At 36.9% G+C, this 23,590-nt stretch overlaps 1 protein-coding gene across 1 annotated transcript in view; it reads right to left on the bottom strand.

The window, feature by feature from the left end:
* SEMA5A (semaphorin 5A) overlaps positions 1 to 23,590 on the bottom strand; it is a 214,324-nt gene that overhangs the window by 80,869 nt on the left and 109,865 nt on the right. Inside the window, exons 10-11 of the mRNA XM_086468949.1 lie at positions 9,473 to 9,680; positions 1,852 to 1,969 (exon numbers count right to left, since the gene is read on the bottom strand). Of these exons, the coding sequence (XP_086325075.1) occupies positions 1,852 to 1,969; positions 9,473 to 9,680 (326 nt within the window). The remainder of the gene's footprint in view (positions 1 to 1,851; positions 1,970 to 9,472; positions 9,681 to 23,590) is intronic.

The raw sequence follows: 23,590 nt of genomic DNA on the forward strand, positions 1-23,590 counted from the left end.
AATTACTATCTATACTCATGCACAATTGCCGTACTCATGCCAACTGAAACAATAATCTAAAAAAAACTACTTGAGAATTAAATCAAAGCAAAACCACCAAAATAACCACATTTATCACAAATGATCTTCAAAGTTCAGGGAGATGGTAACACAAATGCTCAGCTACCTCTCCTAGCCCCTTCCCTGCTCCACCATGACATGCCAATAAATATTCAGATATATGAATAATCCCCTAGGAAACAAGTTCTCATGTGCAACCGGTCATACTTTTAATTTTGGGCTAAATTAGTGTATAAAGAAACCTCTCTCTGATCCGAGTTTAGAAGAAACTGGTCATGCATTAATCTGACAAATTTTCTATAGTGTTAAAAAGATCACTGTAACTTTAGTAACAATTAAGGTATTGGAACCAACTGGAACCAAAGGAGGGAGGGAAGAAGGTTTCTAATATTCTGTTACGTTCTGCCTGCAACAGTATCTTAAATGTATATAGCAAATGTCAGGGATGTGCACAGCTCAGCTGCCCACAAAATGAAATTTGTTATATGTTCACTTACATACCTGTGAATACAGCACATTAAAATGCTATAAAAACAAATATTTGAATACCTCTCTAAGCAAAATTGTAATCTATTGCAGTTTGCAAGAATACAGCATTATTTTAAATGAAAGTTTCTATGAAGTTTCAAATTTGTTCAATGTGTCACTTAGAGTTCAGGGGTTTAAGACAGGAAAATGGTAAAACCACGCTTTTCAGTTTAGACAATTCTAAAATTTTCCTTATATTCTGCAATCTCAATCTGTTCAACTCCAAAATTCCTTTGGAGGCTTGCTAAATATTTTTGTCTCTGCAACTGTCATAAAATAGACACTCAATAATTGTTTTTCCAGTTGAATGGAAAAGAATTGAATTCTGCTTTCTAAACCATTCTTCCCTCTCTCTCCACCCCCTCTTGGACTCATGTTTTTTATCTACAAAAGAAAATAAGGGCTAATGCCAGAATTTAAAGACTAAGCAGTAGGCAGACTGCTCCTGCAAGTATCAACCAACCAACCTATTCCAGTAATTCTTCCTAACAGAGCAAGCCAACTAGGCCACCAGCAGACCCTCCACATAACCACATTTAGCCTGTGGGATTACCACAGGGAGATATGATATGTTCCATGTACTTGGAAATGAATATACAGCACAGTGCGTCTAGTTACTTGCTAATCAGGGAGGCAAGGACTGCACTAGTGACTTGTGGTGCTTTTTTGTCTGGCAGGGTTTTGTCAACTTTGTTGCTTATTTTTTGTTATATTAAATTTATTCAAAATAATTTTAAAGAGAAGTGTTAAACCACTGTAAATATTAACACTGAGTTTATTATAATTATTAATTCTTCATTTATGTGGGTGAGACTTAACTCATACAATTCACCCTTCCAATTCATGGTCTTTGAAAGATGTTATAAGGCCTTTTATATTAGCAATAATGATCCTAAAAGAAAAGATATTACCATTAGTGATTAATTTTTTTCAAAGTATAACATGGAGAAAAATCTTGCAGAGAAATACATGTCAGTATCTCTAATACTAGTGAACAATTGCTTTCTAGGTGGCAACACAGACATTACAGGTAAAAACCAACTACCTTTTGAAAGTACTATATATAATATGAAGAAATTATTTAAGTAGTTTGATAAGAAACAGAAAAGAAACCAAATACCCTGTTAAAATCTGATGGGAAGGCCTGAGGAAAATGGCATTAAATACAGTTTTCTGAGCTTGAAAAACATATGCCAGCTCATTTTCATAAAAATCACATAAAAACAAAAGTTGAAAGAGATAAATGAATGTATTTAGACTTACTGGACACACAGTAATGCTTTGCTCCCATTGACTCATGCTCAGACTTTCTTCCAGCGTTGTGCACTTCTTCATCACCATGTCCCAGCCGCAATAAGGGTCTTGGGATCCAATGCATGCACTGTGAATGAAAACCAATCAGAAAACTTGAACATTTATCTTCATCTGTACTGGCCAAAGATCTCTAATTAACTATGTGGCATCTTTTCATAACCCGTAGGCCTAAAACAGACAGTGAAACTGACCCCTGTTGTGGTATGACACAGATGAAATGACAAAACAGAAGAAAAATGAACTTGAATGCCCACACAAAGCTAGGATTTCTTATAAGTGCATAGCTGAATTTCTGGCTGCATGCATGGTATGTCGTCAAAACTTAATTACCAGCGAATTGCAGCAATTCATAAAAAGCACATGTTGTCGGCTCCAGGTAAAGAAGATTTTGGGAGTTACAGTTCTTAGTCTTTTCTATCAGTTTTGGAATTATAGTTATCACCTTTGTCAGAAATCAGATGTCTACTCTTTGAAAATTAATTGGAAAACCCTCTGATTTGTTTCCTGCACTGCTACAGAATCCCTGGAAGTAAGGTTAAAGGGGTGTTGGTGGCTACTGTCACACCTCTTATGTATCACATGCTGCCCTAGATTTTCCCTCCTAGGGGCACTTGAGAAGGCAAAAAGGTTAGGGAGAAGGTTGGTAGTCCAGCTTCCTACAGACTCTGAAAGACCCACTGTACAAAACTAGAAGCTCTTCTTTCTATTAAATGGCAACTTTCTCTTGCTACTGATGGGTCAAGCATTAACAGTCCAGGCAATAGGTCTGCAGCTTCATAGCTAAAGATCCATAAGGAAAGAGGTGGAAGTCTCATCGTGATGAAGCATAACATAATTGTTTTAGCACTTGTAAAAATACCTATAAATTACACATAAAAATAAATTCAAACATTTTTTCTAGATTATAAAAAATGTTAGACTGATCACTCTTGTTCAAGTCAAATCCATGGGCATTATCATTCTCTAATTGTCTGTTCATATCACATCTGTCCAGTGAAGGGCCACAAAGAGCCTGGAGCATCTCTCATATGAGGAGAGGTTGAGAAAGCTGGCACTGTTCAGCCTAGAGAAGAGAAGGCTCAGAGGGGAACTCATCAATATGTACAGATACCTGCAGGAAGGGTGCAAAGAGGGAGCTGAAGCCTTTTCAGTGGTGGAAAGTCATTATCCTTTCCCTTAGAACCACACTCTCTCTTTCCTGGGAGTAAGCTGATCCTTCTGGCACTCTGCTCTTAGACTCCATTTCCTCTTTTGCCTTTGTTTCCACATTACTTTCCTCTCAGGCAAGTCAAAATGGCTTCCACCTTTCATTACAAGTCACTTAGAAGTCATAAATAGGGCACTAAAAGCATATTTCAACCATTCTTATAACTTCCTGGTATCAGAACAGATCCTAGTTTCATGGAAGAAATAAAGTTAAAAAAATCCTGAGAAGTCCTTGCCCTACTGGAACAAAGCACGTTCAGTCACTCCGTGGACACCGAACATGGTCATTTCAGTAAGTGACCAGGTTTGGAGAGCACTGCAGCAAGATAAAACAAGGTGTGCTGTTTCAGAATTTAGTTATGAAGGTCCCCTGAGCATACAAAAACTATGATTTTGAGAAGTTAATAGCTCCACTAACCTCATGCAGATGACAAGAGGCTAAGTGCGAAGAACTTCCTCCAAAAATGAGAGTCATTAAGAGTCTTCAATATTTCGTTTTTTTCTTTACACTACAATACGTAAATTAACCCTGGAAACTTATGAACTATTCCAAAGAAATTAACAGGAAATTCTGTCTGAGAAGTATTGCTCACATGAGAAACTCTAGTTTTGCTTTTTTTTTTTTTTAATATTCTGATTGTCCCAGTCGTTATTATAGCTACGTCCCATTTTGTAAAAATTTTAATTTTGGAAATCTTGTATTCACACAGAAAAATCATAACACAGAAGTAGTTTAGCACCTTTCTGGCATTTCAGTTCACCATGCCAGATATATTCATGAAATGAAGCAGGACCTGGCTTAAACAGGTGCCCTATTCTCAGGTATTGGCACAACAGTCCCTTTGTGTCCTCCTCTCTGCCTCACATCTGAGAGGGTTTTCTTATTTCTTTCAGATCAGTGGCTTAAATCACCAGTATCTCTGAAAAGAGGATATATTTTCCTTACAAGGAAAAGAAGGAGAGAGGTAATAGGAGGTAAATTGTTAACTATATTTGCTTAATTATGTCACCTTTTAAAACCATTTTCTTTCCTTTGAGGGATAATTTAATGTGTGAATAACAGCAGCTAATTATTTTGATGTGCTATGCCTAGTTAAAAAAAAGAAACAGGTAACGAAAGTTTACAGATAGAAAATGAGGATAGAACAAAGCTGCTAAGTATGAAAATATCAGAACTTCTATCTGAAGTGTGAAATTTAAAGGGACCATCTTTAAGTCACAATTATGTGTCCTTACTGTCCTGCATTAATGAAAAGTTCATATTGTTTTAACTCTTTTTTAATGACTATCTCTCCCAAGAGGAATAGCTTCAGTGTGTACATGAAACAACAAAAGAAATCGTACAAAACAGCTGTCAAATTAATGTAAATAAGGAAAGTCAAAAATCAGATACGACTACACATCTTTATCCCTTTCTCCTCCCAAATCTCTCTCTAAATTAAGGCCATTTTAGATGCTACTGTTGAAAAATTACACAAATTTTAGATTTAGTATTAGGTCTTTCAGTTGTCACAGCTCTTCCAGCCAGTGGCACTGGAAGCAGCAGAGCTGGATAATGTATTAGCCATCTTGTCTCTAGAAGTCTACCTTACATTTCAATTTCACCAGAAGTGAAAATGAATGTTTTGTCTGTTACTCCCAGTAGGCACCAGACCACGTTTCTAAGACTTCACATGATTTGTCCCAGCACTGCTAAAACTGGCAATTTTGTGAAGGAAGGAAATTCAGGAATAAAAGTGAATCAGTTCATTCCAAGACCCTTGATGCCACTTACCCTGCTGAGTCAGCACTCTCTACAAAAACATTCAACAGCTTCTAGCTTCTACCGATTGATTCTAAATGTCCTCTACGTTGTCATCTCACATTTTCTACCAAATGTAAATGATAGGTAGTTGAGTGTCTCTCCTGCAAGGCATTCATTTGGCTGTGATGATTCAGTATGCCTACTGACAGTCATGCAACACTTAATGGATTTTGACTGACTAGTAACAGAACCATACGTCACCTCATTCTAAAGCAAGCCAGCAACAGCAGGTCATTTTCTTCAGCTATTTTATAATTATCACAAAGCAGGCTGGCAAAACTGCTCTAATTCAGCTACAGTTGAGATGATTTATTCAGACAGCAAATAAGAAATGAACGCCATTCAGAGCAAAATATATAAAACCCCACGATACAGTTTTAGACTAAAAAGACTTCATTATGTGTGCTTTAAAGAACAAAAAACCCTTAAGATTAAAAGCTATACACTGATACCATTGATTTCAAAGAGATTTTAAAATCTCCTTTCAGGAAAAGAATATACTCCCATATCAATATACATTGTAAAAGCGAATCAGGTGTCCTCTTGAGCTGTTACATTTTATTCAGAGAATATATAAACACAAAAGGTGCACCTTCCAAGACTGTTCAATGAAATATTTTTCTGTCTTTACCTATACACAGATTTTGAAGAACAAAGGATATTTCAGTCTCTTGTCCCTTTCAATCGTTTCTACTGAGATAGCCATGCCTACCTAGTTCCAATTACTGTCAACTGTGATCTGGAGACTTTGTATACTAGGAACTGAACTGGGGTCACCATCGTATTTCACAGAAGTCAGATTCCTCACTGCAAATTTGAACGGACAACTGAAGATAAAGGCCGGTCCCACGTTCCAAATGCACTGCGCCATCCATTTGTGAATGAATACATGAATCTGATACTAGGCTTCTGTACAAAGGTACCTGTCAGGGTTTTCATTCCTACTGGTTTTGTAGATATATACATGTGTATGTGTGTAATGAAGAATAGGGATCTAAAGATACAGATGAATGATGCAGAAGAACATAAACAGTTGGCACGCAATCTATAAAGTTCTAGGTGCTCAAACTAAGATGAGTGTCAAATGTTCAGAACCCTGCTTAACCCTTGCCTGTACTGTTAAGAAAAATCAAGTCCTTTAACCATCTCAGTCACTCTGTGTCAACTACTGTTGCTTCCTTTCACTCGAATCCCTATAAGACAATAAAAATCCACCTAGGAAGATTCGATCTTGCAACATGCACTGACAATACTAGCCTTAAATCTACAAGCTCCTCCCTTCAAATCCAGAACAAGTAATTCATGTATAATTGGTTTAGTAAAGTTGTTTATAACACACAATTCTCCAAATATTGGTGCTTCCAAGTGGCTCGACTTGGAACAAATGCAAAAGACAACTTTCAGAGCACACTCTCTACAAGAGTTCATTGTAAAGAAATAACATCTGAGGTCCCCATCCATGTCAATCAGCCAAGGCAGAGCTTCCAGTCCTTTGATTACGATGCAAGAGCCTGCAAATGCTGGGACCACCAGGTGCAGCTAGGGTTGTCAAAGCCCTTTTGACAGGCTGAAACAAGACCCTGCAAATCTATGGTTTGCAAATAGGCTCTGAAAATCTGAATCACTTAAATGGCAAGGCAATCCAAGAGCAACAGTTATGGGGATTTTCCCACAAGTTTCTGTGTTGCTAGACCAGAACAACAACAACAGTGATTGCCCAGGCTGGACTCATTTGCTTCCATATGGCATCCCCATAATTTTAGAAGATGTGCACATCTTTAGCTGATATAAATGTAAACATGTTACACAACTTTTAGGCAGCTGTAACCTCGGTTCTTTTGAGCATAAATGGTGAGGTTATACTAGAATATGAATCAATTATAAAGATAGCAGGCACAGATTTAGGATGTACAACCTGACTCCTTAAAAGTACTAGCCAGATAGCAGGTAACCCAACATTTCAAGGGCACCATTACCTTTCATTCCAGAACTAACTGTAGATACCTCCACTGGTCTGACAACATATTACGAGAAGCAGGTGGCCTTCCAAGCCACTTAGTTTGGGCTCGTAGAATTGGAGCATCCAAACTCCTGCCCTGGAATCCTGACCACAGTTCACACTGTTGCATGAAGAATACTCTCTCATACATTCATGTCAATAGAGGACTGCAAACTCAGATACTAATTTTCTGTAAAATTTTAAATAAATTAAAATGTCCACAAAAAAAGATTATAGAATATTAAGAGAGCTGCAAATAATTCTCATGAGAAAACAGCTGGTGTGCAACGGAGAGCACTGTAAGCTGAGATGCACAGGGTATGTGCTGGCCTGACTGAGTAGCAGTTCAGTATGTGACACATTAAATTATTTTAAAATTAAAAACCTTCCAGATTTCTTTTTTTTTTTTCTTTTTCTTTTTACCATCTAGCCCCTTTAACTTCTGTCTCCAGAGAATACACTTGCCAAGTATCAAATGACTAGTGAAATGATCCCTTGGAAAGTGGGTTGCTTTAAACGTGTCAGGTGATTTTCAAGAAAAATTTAACAGCAACTGCACTGAACTTAGAACTCCTCTAACTCTTGGTATTTTTTAAAGCAAAAAAAATAATCACATCCTGACATATGAAAACTACATGCCTTTTTAAAATTTTTATTTCTTAGCTCACTTCTTTGTTTAAAATGATATCCTACTAATGAAATCTGAATTGCAAATATGTAGTCAAGTCCAACTGGTTTTCTTACAACTTTGCATACTAAAAGGAAAACTCATTTTCCTTTTCCTCATAAGGCTACTTCAGTAAATACATTGTGAACAGGCTGTAAGATTCTACCTGTTTATCAAAACTTATTCTTTTTTGCCAAAAATGTGAGCTTACAATACAACACGTACATGCATAGAGTAGAGACTTGTGACTAAATATTTCAGGTGCAGCAAAATGTAAATGCATAGTTTGTCTCTGGTGCATTTTGTGGGCCAAAGACACTTTCTGCAAAAATCTTGGTCTTCACATAGGAAGAAAGAAATATAGGTCAACCTCAGATCTGTAGAGCTTGAATTGATTCCCATCCTTACAGATGGAGATGGTGTCCCTCAGGGATCTGTGCTGGGACCAGTATTGTTTAATATCTTCATCAATGACATCGACAGCGGGAACGAGCACACCCTCAGGAAGTTTGCAGATGACAGCAAGATGAGTGGTGACACGCCTGAGGGATGGGATGCCATCCAGGGGGACCTGGACAAGCTTGAGAAATGGGCCCATGTGAACCGTATAAGGTTCAACAAGGCCAAGTGCAAAGTCCTGCATGTGGGTCAGAGCAACTCCCAGTATCAACACAGGCTGGGGGATGAAGGGATTGAGAGCAGCCCTGCAGAGAAGGACTGTGGGGTACTGGTGGATGAAAAGCTGGACATGAGCTGACAATGTGCACTTGCAGCCCAGAAAACAAATTGCATCCTGGGCTTCATCAAGAGAAGCGTGGCCAGCAGATTGAAGGAGGTGATTCTGCCCCTCTGCTCAACTCTGGTGAAACCCCACCTGCAGTGCTGCGTCCAGCTCTGGAGTCCTCAGCACAAGAAAGACACGGGCCTGCTCGAGCAGGTCCAGAGGACAGCACGAAGATGATCAAGGGGCTGGCGCACCTGTCCTACAAGGACAGGCTGAGAGAGGTGGAGTTGTTCAGCTTGGAGAAGAGAAGGGTCCGGGAAGACTTTACTGTGGCCTTGCAGTACCTAAAGGGGGCCTACAGGAAAGGTGAGGGCAATCTGTTTAGCAGGGCCTGTTGTGATAGGACAAGGAGCAACAGGTTTAAACAAAAGGAGGGCAGATTTAGTCTAGATACAAGGAAGAACTTTTTACAATGAGGGTGGTGAAACACTGGAACAGGCTGCCCAGAGAGGTGGTAGGAGCCCCATCCCTGGAAACATTCAAGGTCAGGCTGGACAGGGCTCTGAGCAACTCAATCTAGCTAAAGATGTCCCAGCTCACTGCAGGGGGGGATGGACTAGATGACCTTTAAAGGTCCCTTCTAAGCCAAACCATTCTATACTTCTGTTAATATTTACATTTATCATGGTTTCCTGATCCAGCACTAACTTTAAATAGCCCGTTTTCCAACAAGTCTTATCTCTCAGCTCATCCAATCCAGTTTTCTTTCTGAACCCACAGAGATATTGTTTACTCAGTTGTAAGACAGCTTAAAATAACACCCAACTTAAATTTGTCCAAGTTTCAATCTTTAAATATATCAAACCAGCAGCTATATTGCACATTATCAGACAACTGTTTTCAACACAAACTATTTCTTACTTTTTAATTTCACAATTCAGTATCTGCATAATGACAGTGAAATACCAGTATAATTCCTTGAGAGTTTCATCTAGTCCTAACAAGTTAGTATAAAATGTCAGAGACACTTCCGACAGCGTACATAGAAAGTCATTTCTGACAGAGGCAATTAATTTGGATTTCTAATTACAGTAATTTTTCCTTCCCATTTTTCTGCAACCCCCCGCAAGCATGTTTTTCCAATCAAATCAAACTAGCTGGTTTTCATACCTGTATGTTTTGTAAAAGAGACATCTCTTCAGGGGAACCTTAATCACATGTTCCTGAAGGCCCACAAAAAGGACACTCTGGCTGTGCAGGATCTGAAGGCTCCTGATGGGCTCTCGCTGACTTTTCGGCAGGAGTTCAATTTCCTCAAGCAGGCAGCTGCTTGAAGTCTGGTTCATTGGAGCAAGTACTTTCTTAACAGTGCCATAGTCTGTAAAGGCAAGAGGAAAATTATTTACTAAAATCATACTAGCAATTCTACCTACTTGGTATCATTCAGTGAACAAATCTTTGTCACATGCTGGATGTTTTCAGTGAAGCTTCAGAATGTGGGAGTACTTTGACTGGAGTTTCTTAAGTTGCTTATAGTACAGTGAAAATAACTTGAAAGAAGCCATTAAAGTATTATATATGATGCAATATAGGAAAAAATAATTTTATTACTGCAGAACAGACTTCACAGCCGTAGTCACTAGAAAACAAACTTTCAAAGTCTGGCTATTATAAATGCACATTCACAGCAAGGGTTACTGATTTTAGTTTACAAGACTGTACTACACTTTACTGTGTTTAAAGCAGTTTAGAAAGCAATAATGTCCATCGTTGCCCCAGCTTCTTTTAAAATTCTATGTGTTAAAAACTATGGGGTTTAGATATGTATTGCATTCATTTAATAAAGCACATATGCATAAATAACTGCAGGTCTTAATTGAGTTTAGGTGAATATAACAATAAAATGAGGCTGTGTCCCTTCTTCTTACTTATCTGGATTTTGACCTCTAAAAATCGTATCTTTTATCATTTAATTTCTATTCTAATTGTGATTTCTAAGCAAAGACAGCTAAGCATCACAAACCAGTGTCAGACAACTGGTGAGATTTCTGATTCACTCATGCAAAGTTTGTAAATAATTAAAAAATATCAAAGAACATTTGTTCTGAACACAAAGGACTACATTCTCATGCCGATAAATATTTTAAGTAGCTGTCTGATGAAAACTGCATTATGCAATCTTCCATGTCCCAGCAATAGTAAATGCTAAAGAGCCAACACTGTAAACACATACTGAGATCAGCTCTTAACTGCCGTGAAGTCTCAGAAGACTGTAACATCTCTTGTGAGTCAGTAAAAACTGCAAGACCAATGTCTGAGATGTTCTGTTCTGCAGCCCAGTAAATATGGTGCTTGCCATCACTAGCACAAGGCCAGAGGCTTGGTGGGCAGCTGGCAGCACGGGGTGTCAGGACGTGCCTGGCCTTGCCTTGGGAGCTGGTTTTAGCCAGGGCAGCAATTGTCTGGTGGCCACGTGCCTGTGGCCTCCCTGTGTTGGCTTCGCTCTGAGAGGGCCCGGGGCAGGGGCTGGCACCCCTACGTAGTCACTGCGGGACACACAGCCCCTCCGGGGTAGCGGAGTGATGGGGGCAGGTGGGGGGGCAGAGTGTGGCTCCCAGACTTTATCTGGGAAGTGGTGAGAAACAGCAAGTAGGCAACCTCAAGAAAATACAAAAAAGTAGCCTCAAGCACACTCCAAAACTGAAGAGGAGGTGGAGAACCCAAGATGCTAATTACTGTTAAGTCTTCTCCCCCTTCCTGAGGAAGACTGAATAGTCAATCTTAACACTTGGAGAAGTACTGGAAGGGGGAGCATGACACCAAATAGCAGAGGGAGTTAGTAGGAAGTTCATGTATAAGATTTTAACCATATTATTAACAAAACTTTAATAACTGAATAATAAGGACTTAATTTTATTAAACAGTCAAAACTAATTAGATGAACCATAAATGTACAGCTTATCTAAATGTTATATAAAGTGCATTCCCCTTTGTCCATAACAAGATTTTGAGTGTAACAGATCATGTCTGCATGTTAAAGTCTTCTGACTGACCTCTCAATTATTAATATAATCACTTCATATAACTGTTTACATTTTCCTCCTTTCTTGGTATAAACAAGCTTGTCAGGATTTACTGTATGTAAGAGTATTTGTTAGAAGAAAACTTTAATTAAATGGCAATTTTAATTTTCATTAAAATTTAACCTTTTTGATATTTAAAAAAAACCCCCAACTTTATCACTTTTTTCCAAACAACCTAAAGTGGATTTATATTCAAAAATTGACTAAAACTTTTCCAAGAGTCAGTTTTGTCTCACAATTAAGCGATAACCAGCTCAACTGAAGAATGCAACAAGGAGTGTTTCCACTGGTGACTGCTGGATGCAAAATCTCTACTATAATTACAGCACATTTCAAGGTCAAAATATGGTGTGAGAAGTACCCAGAAAAAAATCATTGCCTGTGCATGTTATTTACTGAGTGAAAAAAAAAAATAAATAAAAAATAATTTTTTTGAAGCACAGAAGTTGGAAAAATGTACTAAGAGGAAGAAAAGAAGCAGCAGTGAGATCATTTTACAGAACCATATGAATTGGTATCACTTTATAGATCAGTTAGTACAACTCAATATCACTTGTCTGGCAGCCAACAGATTCAGTGTGATTCATGATACGTTGCATTTGGCTTGACATCTTTTTCCTGCATGAGACAAAAATCAGGTACACATTCTGCACCTGCTTCTCATACACACTGTTTCTTCCTGCCACTGTGCCGGGTCTGCAACTACAAACTGAGTCACTTGCTGTCACCTCCCACAAGATAATGGAGAAGGAAAAAACACATGACTGGAGGCCTCCTTCCCCCATGCCTACAAACACATTTAATTTAGAAGTGCAGCTTTGGGCAAGAGAATATGATCAAAATAAAATATTTTTTGTTTCTTTTCTCCTCCGTAAATTTGTTTATTGTAGCGGGCAGAATTACACTTTTTTAATGTTCAGTCTATGACCTGGAGAATACAGTTACAGCAGCATAGTACCCTAGAATTAAATAAAATATTCTCACTTTGAGAAAAGCAGCACTAATGCCTTCCCCAGTACAGCATTTATTGCTCTTGTTCTTCCTTCTTATCTTGGTATACTGTCTCCATTCCTTCCATTTCCTTTTGCTTTCTTTCAGCATCTCCCAAACCATTCCTTTCTCATTTGTTGTCTAAGAGGATAAGCACTCATACAGAAATGTCCAAAGTCATAAATGACTGGGCTTTAATAGAAGAAGCAGTGTCAGAGATCTCACAGATTATCAAGAAGAAAAAATACTCTTCACAGCAGCAATGTGGGTCATATGCAAGTTCAGTAAAAACGAATAAAATGGTACCTGAGATCTACTTCTCCTACTTCTGACCATCTATAACCTATCTTCTCTGCTTTAAATTCCTCCTGCCTCTGACTCCGATTTTGCATTGACCACCTGGGAGCCCAAACTAGGGTGAGGATCTGTTTTTGTTCTACAACTTTGAGACAAACACAGACTGAATTGGTGACTATGTCCATCAGATTGTGGTACATAGCAAGGGTATGTAACTATCAACTTTCTCAAACTATAATAGCCCTGGCTATACCAGGCTTCCTTACAGCGGAAAATCATAGCCATTGCATCAGTACTTTCAACAGACATGTGCTTTGCTCCAATGTTTCCAATTCTGCTACAATGTGTGCAACATTATGTATCCAGGCTCCGGCAAAGATTGCAGATTTCCTAAAGAACTTGTAAAAGTCCCATCCTCAAAAGTGTTCTCTGTTCAGCCATTTTCACACCACAGTGGTAAAGCAAAATAAAGAGAAGTATGGAAAGAAATTAGTCTTGAATATGGCTCTGGGGCATGGAGGTTTTAGGATCTGTTAAAATCTTCCAAGTGGATATTTACTTTATAATCAAACTAACTGTCCACTTCTGCCAAGAAACAGCGAAGAAGAATAGTGAACACGGACCTTCCCAATGGATGTAGCTTTATTGCCATGGACAAAGGAAAAGTACAAGTTTCATCACAAATATCAAGGCTGAGTCCAGCAGCTATTTAAGAATTCAAATGAATCGCACCCTGAGCGTAAGCAAGACATGCTAGAATAGATCCAGACACCTGACAGCCTTGGTTTAAGAATGACTGTGTATATAAAGGAACAGTAAAAGATAATGACATTGCCCAGAACAAGTAAATAATACGCTTTGTTAACTTGTACCGCAATACTTCTAAAGAGACCTGAAAAACCAGCAACTGCATATTAGAAATTTAATCACTGTGAATGAAGATGAAGAGGATAAAAAAAAAAAAAATCTTGAAATATTACTATGTAATATGTAGGAGACTATGAAGAACTGAAAAGAAAACCTGAGATGGAGTTGTAGAAAACAAGCCTGGAGACAACAGTCTGTAATGAACGAAATGATAATGGGACAAAATCAAAGGATGATCTCTAAAACTGAAAAGCAAAATTTAAGATATAAATTGTATAAAGCTAGTCAGCAATGGAGAACACTGCAAGAGTGTAGTTGAAATCGTTATAACATCTAGGGTGACATCAGCAAAGGAAAACAGGAAATGAACACATAAAACAAACAGCAGACGCCACAAACTAATAAACCTGTAATTTCTTGAGTTTCCCAACAGAAATAAGAACACTCAAAGAAGCTGTAGCAAGTTCTTGCTATCGAAAAGAATAAGTATTTATATGAGCTATTACATTTACAAAATATTGCTGCATTCTTCAAGCAAAAACATCTTTAACAAACCATCCAAAATGAGGCAGTATTGAACTAAGTTCATTTCACCTCTTTAAAAGAAGGGGAAAAACCTCTACCCATTCCTTTTTGAGAGGAAAACACTTGCAGTCTTAACTCTTGCCATATTTGACAGTGAAACAAAACCTAATTTAATCTTCATTTTACTGTAGTTTAGCGTAGTATCCTGGAGAGAGGGCTGGTCTCCAGAAAGCACCTGAGCCAGTACCAGAACACAGAATCCAAGTCAATGTTTTTCAGAGGAGAAACCTATGGTATCATCTTTCAGTAATGTTGCAAAAAAAAGTCATTAGAGCCTTCTAAACTATATGATCTGCCATCAAAAGAAACTTGTAATACTATCAAACACATCCTCAGGCCAGTTGTATGCTTGTATTTATGAATTTGCAAGTATTCCCATGCTTTCAGAGCACAAGGTGCCTTTACAGATCTGAAAATCTCCTCACGTATACCAAGAAAAACTCAATGACCAGCAAAATCCACTGCAAATTATAAACTAAGAACAGTCAATGCAAGTGTGTATTTTGCAATTTCCCCATCAAATATTTTTTAGAAAAGTAAGATGTCTTAAGTAGATGAAATAATGTGGTCAATATGGAGGAAAGGGGCAGTCAATGCAAGGCACAGAAAATGGAATCTAAAACTATATTCAGTCCTTGAAGTGATATTTGTAATTGAACTTGAATAAGGTATCACCCATGCAAGAAATACACTACTCTGTATATTATAACATATGAAAACAGATTCAATGACACTCTTAACAATCTGTCAACACAACAATCACGGGGTTTTTGTTTTAAAGAAAAGTTTAAAATTAATAGAGGATATTCGTGAGAAAACATTTTAAAGTGTAGTTGAAATGGGTACAAATTACTTGTGTTTTCAGGCAGTGTAATTTAAAATAGACTTTGGAAAATTATGTTCATTAACTACTCTGATTTTGTCCATTATACACTGGTTTTGCACATTTATTTGTTGTATAGAAATTATTTCTCCAGTGAGAAAATAAAAGCATTCAGACAGCATTAAGCCTGTTGAAAATAAAGAAGAAATCTGTTAATGTTAAATTTCTTGTAAATATTATCCATATGTGTATACAAATAGTGTTTACATTCATCATATAACAATTGTATTAAATACCATAGAAAGAGAAAAAATAGGGTACTAGGGTTTTTTTTCTTCGAGACACAGCTCTTTCAGAAGAATAAATTGAAATACCAAACATAAAATCAATGTACATAACATATAATAGTACAAAATCAAAGAAAGTGTGGATGATTGACAAATATCTTGTCACAGCAAAAAAATTTATCATCAATATTTGCTTTCCTCCACCACAGGAACTGAAAGAAAGCCCTACCACAAAGCAGAACGTGCATTTGGTTAACAGCAGAAAATTCTTCTAATGACAGAAAGTATTAGGTTGCATAAGGGTTTAAGTGCACTCAACACAGGAAAAACCACACAGGAACAGCTAATGCAGCAGCTGGATGAGCCGACAAAGGGAAAGCCCAGGGCTTATGATTTAGCAATCTGTGTAGCATCAAAAAAGATGCATATGGTACACAGAATATGAGAGGATTTAAAACCTGCTCTTCTTTGTCCTTCCTAAAAATAGCTTTAAAATTAGTTAAGTCATCAGTAGAATATGGATAACTAAAGCCTTTGCTACAATCTGTTTTCCCATGTGGGGGTGGGGTACAATTTGGTTAAAGCAAGGGCATATTTAGAAGATAAGACAATATAACCATTCTCTGTAACTTAATTTACCTTTTACCTCCAGGTTTCTCAGATATGTATTTATATTTGATTTACACGAATAGGTTTTTAATCATGGTACAGCCTAAAGGACAAGTGAAAGACTGAGCTTCAACTCTTCTGCTTTAAAAACTAAAAATATATTATGGGTACATGTAGCACTTCTACAATGATACTGAAAATAAAAAGAATATAGTTTGATTTTAAAATTCCCACCTTAATTTACAGAGTTTTACTCTAAATATAATCATATTTTTAGATGTATATTCATTACTTCTCTGAAAATAAAACAACTCAAAATGAATATGGAATTCTGATGCTCTATCTAGGCATAAATTTTAAATTTTTTAAATTTTTCTTTTCAGAGCTGTTTTACATGTTTATAGTTTTTCTCTCCATTTGAAATTCAACCACTGTTTGAATAATCTGGTCAGTGTGCTAGTTAACTTGTTCTTTTTCTCTATTTTGATATATTTGATGGTGTAATAAAACATATATGATGTGATTTTCCTACAAGTTTCAGTCAAAAATAGAGGTTAAAAATCTGAACACATTCTGCTTTGCAGCTTTAATAGAGAATAAAAACTGCAATAAGCTTATGAAGAATTTCAACCATAAACTACTGTGATTGCCTTGCTATTACAGTTCATTATCATCATGATGATAACAAGAAAATGGTGGATATTAACAGAAATACAGATATAAGTGCATTTATTAGATCAAAAGACAATTATGCAACTGTGTAACAAAAGCTTCTAACAAATACTGTAGCTGGAAATACAAAAAGAATTTTGTTGCATTTCCCCAAGAAATGTTGTAAATTGTTCTGCCCTGTTAATATGGACACTTATTTTTAAACACTAAATAGGCTAAACGAAATGTTGTTTACCCTCTGTGCCATCACTTAGTCGCAGGAAATTGAAAAGCTTAAGCTCTCCCTTATTCAGGTATCCTAGTTTTCCTTACTCCATCATAGGACACTTGGAGAAAAAGTATGCAAGCAACCTGGAAAACTCACAAATCATTGCTCATGGACATTTAATTACATTTTAGTAAATTAAATTAACTGAAACAACAGTAATTCATGTGACAAACTTGGCACTATAAAAGCTAGTATTAGTATCACTGAAAATCTGGAACAAAAATAAATACTAATTGGTTTCTGTCACCTGCAGAAAATATACACAAACTACCAGGAAGTGAGCCTGCCCTAACTGAAGTTCTTGGGTTACCTAGTTGTTTTTCACAGTTGCGAGGCTGCAAAACAACTAAAAATCTACATAATCTACCAAATGAACTATATTTTTAGCTGAATCATTAAAGCATCACCAGTGCATCTAAAGAAATTGGACTTTATAAGTAGAACAAGAAATGTGAGATGTTAAAAATCTACATTCTGGGGCTTGAGAAATCTTGCAGCTTGTTCATGTGAGATCTTAGCCCCAAACAGCTAATATGTTTGGAGTTTTTGGCCCCATGTAAAGTAAACACAAAAACTGGTCCTTCTTAGTTCTAGGTCTACTCCAGTAAGAAAAACAGCGGGGCTGTTTTTTTTATAATCCCAGCTTTTAAACCAAATTGTTCTTTCTCCATGCCCAATTTCAAAGGGCTTTGGATTTCAGAGGTTGTTTATGTATTTCCACTATTTCTAGACAGCAACAATAATCTAAGAACCCTTGGCCATCTAAAAGCACAGAATTTTACATCTTAAAAGGCTTTAGGAAAGTCCAGGAACAGCTACAGTCATTGTTGTTTTGCTGGTATGTTTAGTAGAAAGAGAGAAGTTAACAAAAACTAGCAGGGAAGGAAAGACTCCCAAATTTAAGGAAAAGCAACTTCCACAACTAATCAATCAAAATTTCCTGCTCCCTGTCAAACTATACACAGTTCATAGCAATCTTACAGTTAGACTTTCAGCCATCTGGTGTCTTGACAATTAGAAAGAAAAAAGAAGTGTTAAAAAGGTACATACAGGTAATTTTAATGTATTTTAGTAAAAGCTACCTTTAAATTATATTCAAACAGTTATACCACACACAGTTTAGTGTATTAACAGTTTCAAAGAACAAAATAGTTGGTTAACTATCACACTTAGGAAAGAGGAAATGCTTGGCTCTTTTTCTGAAGAGAGTTTTGGAAGCAGCAGCAGAAAAATGTAGGAAAAAAATCAGCATTAAAATATTCTCTGGATAAGATCCCTAGTATTTCTGCAATCTGGTTTGGTTTTGTTTTTCAATTCCTGGATGTAACAACAGCAGCTTTGAAAGACAGCCTATAAAAAGCAAGCATGCACAATATTTTAGATTTAACTTCTTTATCTTTGGCTCTAACTCCTTCTTATTCCCTCTTTCCTCTTACATTTCAAGTAAATATTGATCTGCTTCCTTACAGATTGGAAATTAATTTGAATTAAAGCTGAAGTGAGATACATTGTTGATAAAGCCTGTCAACAAAGGAGGTATGATGCTCTATTACCGGTCCCCAGGCTTTTATGCGGGAGAGATAATTTAACTCATTTGCCAACTATTAAGAATCTGAAAGGTGCAATTTTAGCCACAATCTATTTGCATACCTCCTGAAATTATTAGCAAGCTCCTTAATGCCCTAGTGGCTCTTCCAAGAGAAACTCAGTTGTACCTCTGCAACTAGAGGACTTTCTCATGTCTTTATGTCAAAATTTAACATATATTTATTTTATGAAGGGAATATTTATGGGCTATCCTTTCTACGTAGGAATTGGAACTACCGATCCAAGGACTCTTTTGAACAAAAAAGCGCTGATCTAGACACTAGTTATTCCAAAATAAGGACCTTTCTTCAAAGACACGTGTCTGGTAGGACAGAAAGAATATGCAAATTATTGACAGACACAGCCCAACAATTATTGAAGAATAAACTTCTCCACTTCCCCCACAATTATTTTGCATTTTCAAATACAACAAATTTGGAACGTATCTATTAATGGAAATCATCCATCTCAATCCTCTCTTTATTGTTTTCCAGAGAAAGCTTTTCAAACATATTGTATTCTTTAGAACACTTCTATCCCCTGTAGACTTAATTCCTGTGTGTTGTAACATCTCAAAAGCACCAAGGACATATTCAATTTGCAAGTGAATCAGCAAAGGCTTCTTCCAGAAGCTAACATGCAAAGAGATTAAATACCTACTTTAATACAGCAAATATCTACTGCTTTTTAATGTATCACAGATTATAAATGGGTACAATTAAGGTTTCCACTAGCAGGGTTTCCTATGAATCAAAAAGGTATTATATTTTAGAAAATAGTGCCATTTGTGTACCATCCCTCAGTAGCCATTTCATGCCTCAAACTGGAATTCAAATCCACTTTCTCACTCATTCAAAAATCTTTCAAATATAGGATTCAAGTTCTAAAAGGAAATTCAGATTTATTTGAGACTAAAATGCAAAGCAACTAGCAGCTAAACCAAAGCAGCATACCTTTTTTTTGAAAGACTATGTCTACAAACTTGAAGCTGCTAACCCCTTAAACCAAAATCTCTTTTTTCTGCTTTCCCCTGGACCTTTTCTAGAAGTTTAGGCAAAACCCCTTAGTAAATAATAAAACACATGCTGAATCACGTGTCTCAGCCTCCACATCAATTAAGTTTGTTTCCTTCATAAAGAAAAATCAAACTGAATTATTATTTTGTTAAATTGAAGCTCATATACACTAGTGGTAAATTTTTACTCTCCCTAGATCAAAAACAGATGTTTCTTCCTTTCCAACAAAAGAAACAAAGTAATTTCAACCATCTCAAAAGGTAGGTATTTTTCATGAATCATGCTCACTGGCACACCTTTATTAACTACTTGCATTTTCAATCTTATAAGAGATTTTCAGCTTGCCAGAGATGTGACTGACAGAGAGAAGACACAAGTTCATCAAATTTTGTCTGATTTGGAGGAGATGAATCTATCCATAACAGTTCAAGCACTCAAATTAGTCAGGAGTAACAGCAGCTACGGTTCCTTAACAGACTGTAGTCGACAAAAACCCACTTATTAACTTTTCAATCACTGGTACATTACTTTTATTTATATGACATAAAGCATTAGCTATTTTAAGACCTCATGAAGTGGTATCTTTTAATGATCTTTTATTTGCAATCTAATTTAATTAGTTTTCAATGATAAAAGTTTTAATAAAGAAATGGCTGTTATGAATCAGTTTGGAGAATTTTGAGATCTGGGTTCAATTGTCAGCTTTCTCCCTCTTAAGACTTAATGTGCGAAGCTGGTATTCAGAACAGCAATACCATCTACAGTGAAAAAAAAATGGAAACTTCACTTTTTGTAAAACTGTTTCAAGTAACTATAACAATATCTTTAGCATAGATACTTTAACAGGTATCTTTCCCTACTGAAGATTTAATGCTTATTTGTTATGCTGTTTTCTTGTGCTCTGACTTGACTTGCTGACAAATTCAAAACCAGTGACTGGTAGTTACCTTCTCCCTCGATATATAGCAGACAGCTGAAGTAAAGACAGAAAAGTCTCAGCTGTGGCCAAGAAAAATATTTAATGTGATTTTTCTGATAGGCAATAGGTGCCTTCCATGTCCCTAGGGAATTTGGGGGAACTTATTGCTTAATTTAAAAGGCATTGGAAAAATATTTTAATAGTCCTTGCAGCAAGGAGTAAGGCATCATCTCTCTAGATGAATTCTGTGCCTACTTGGCTTGTGAGCTGCTGTGCTCCTGCATCTGCAGGCCAGATGAACTGTGCACTCTGCACGCAGATTAAAACACTGTCCATGAGTGGATGTTGGAGGTCTCCTCCCCATCCACAGCAGCCCCTTCTCGCCTGGATCAAGCATTCAACAAGTAAGTGGAAGAGATGGCTTTGAACCCTGGAGTCCAAGAAGAATTAAACCTCAGCTTTACATACCCCATGAATGTTGCTACCATCCAGATCACTATATCCACAGATGGACTACTCTCTTGTGTTGCTGTGTTCATTGCAGAGGATAATCCTATGAAGTGTATCAGATTTGCCCAAGGCATGGCTACTTGATCATATCCCCATACCAAAGTATCACCATTTATATCCCCTTCAGAAAGTTGTATTAAAATGTGAGAATTCAAACACTTATCAATACTTTAGATACTAACATTGGTTTAAGAAATGCTGTTCAAGCAGAGAGGAGAAGGTTACAACTACAGTATAAAATTTTTAGACGAGGCTTTAATGAGTTGGGGAACAGAAAGTTGTTTCTCAGGACTTGGCAAACAGGGGACTGACAAGAATTTTAAGTTTGGCTTTAATATGTCGCACTCTTTCTCTTTTTCTTCCTCGTGGAGGCACCAGAAAATCTTAGGTAGGAAATATAGACCAAGGTATGATTCATAACACCACCAAGCACGAAGTCCTTGATCTCACCAAGCAATAATCTCATTTTGAATTTGTATTTAATTTACCCAAGTTCTGTCTATAAAGTTATCCAGTAATAAAAGATATCTACAAGGATCATGACAAATGAAGCCAGCATCCTCAAAGAAGGCCAGTATAACATTTTTTGTCTTGCATCAGACTGAAGTAACTTGGCATTTAAAAAGACACAATCTTCCAGCTCAGAAAAAGAAAGCACTTCTCAGACTCAAAATGAACTAGTATATCAAGACCATGTTGGTGCATCAAACCAACAGCCAAAACAAATTGCACATATTTATGACCTTTGATCATAGTCACTGTATTTGAATCAAACTGATCCTGACAATATGCACATTAACCTGTGAGCACATGCTAGGAGACTACCTTTACCAAGAATCAAATAGACATCTTCAGAAATCTCAAACTTTTTTGTCCATTGGGTACAAATTCTCCTTTCAAATCAACACATTATCATAAGAAACAATCATGTAAGGATTGCTTAGGGCAGGACTTAAGGTAAGCCATCTAGTTTGTACTTCCAGACATAAATTAGGACAAATTAGGCTGCAGTTCAGATACAGGTAGTTGAGAAGAGTGTGAACATGGCAACATTCTTTTATTCCCAAACATCAGAAAAAATTTACTCTTTAAGGACAGTTAGATAATAACTAAAAAGATTCAATACCAAGAGCTACATGTGAATAACACCTATTCTAGAGAATTCCCATTTGGCAATATATTGTAATCACAGCCACTCTGGTGGGTAACATCCAGCTTTTACTGTGCTAAAAAACACAGATATACACACAAAACTTGAAGCCCTGAGGCAAAGAACACACAAGAATTCTTATGGTTCTGAATGGGAAACAGTACACTTGTCAAGAGATGCATAATGTCAATATCATGGATTCTGAAAAGAGAAAGAAATAAAACTATAAGGTTGGTACTGGGTAAGACAATTCAATGAAGCAAACAGACAAACAAAGAAGTCTATATTAATTTCCCAGAAACTACTTCTCAGGAAGAGAAAACACAATTTTGAAGAGATCATCTAAAATGTTTAATCAGTAGCTAGGACTGGACTTCTCAGACAGTGGAGATGAGCACTTCTAAAGAAACATGTAACCTCTAAGTAAAGTAGTAGAGTAGATAATAAACATAGATATTAATAGCAAGATGAAATGGTTCTTATGATTTAAGGCTTGCTATCTGACACAGAGCAACAGTGAAGAATGCCACACTGTACACGAAGGATAAAATTACTATTGAACACAGGCCCTGGATCCCTGCCAGTCTCCAAGTTGAGATGTATTAACTCTGATTGGACCTGACTGGACAGTGAGTGCTTAGTGCTCCTACTATTTTTTATTGCCTTCCTTCGTGTCACCACAATAATAAATACCTCGTACTACCTAACGCATGCTATGAATATGATAGTGTTTTCCCACTGAATAAATTTTCCAGTGCCTAGACCAAAGCAGCACTTACATGCACAAGTGGAGAAAACTATTTCTCAGATAATAACCGACAATAAGCCTTGCCTGATTTCTTAACTGAGTCATAGGTGGCTATTTTCATTAGAAGTGTCAGAAAGACAACTGACTACTGTATGGATCAAGAAGCATCACAAACTTGGTTGACTAGAGTGTTTCAGGGACTATACTCAAACTCATTTGCATAGTATATGTCCCTGTGCCTCGGTCCCTAGATGAGCCAAACCCCATACATATATCCAGTACAAATCCAGTATAACGTTCATGGAACTTCAGCAGCAAGTTCAGCATAAAGCACAGCTTTTGTGCAGAAACACAGAAGGAAAGAATGATGCTGATTTCTTTCTAATCTAAAGTAAATTGGGAAGTAAATGAACAAGAAACAGAAGCAAAATTGGGAAAGGCATGAACCTAAAAACCTCTCACAAGATGTTCACCTCACTACTCTAGGACATCAAAGCAGTAATAGCCATAGTATATAATTCTTAATATAATAGTCTAGGAGTTGGGACACCTGGCAATAACCAGGAAATCTCACACAGCTTGTTAGTTAAAAATCATCTCTCATCTCCTACTCAAGTGACCTAACCACTATGTTGGTTGTGGTCATGCCTATTCCTCCTGAAGGTGTGCAGTTGTAGAACCAAATTTCCAAGATTCACAGGATAAGAAAGAAAAAGAAAAATAAATAAAAATTAGAAGAATTAATCTGTAGGCAAGTGAGTTTCTGCTCCAAATATTATGTCTCTTACCCAGTGACTTGAGACAGTAAAATGCACATGGAATCTAATTTATCTTTTTGTGAATCTGCCTGTAGGTTACAGGACTCTTCACAGTATTT

Source organism: Leptosomus discolor, chromosome 8, assembly GCF_034619465.1.
Source record: "Leptosomus discolor isolate bLepDis1 chromosome 8, bLepDis1.hap2, whole genome shotgun sequence".
Classification (NCBI taxonomy): Eukaryota; Metazoa; Chordata; class Aves; order Leptosomiformes; family Leptosomidae; genus Leptosomus; species Leptosomus discolor.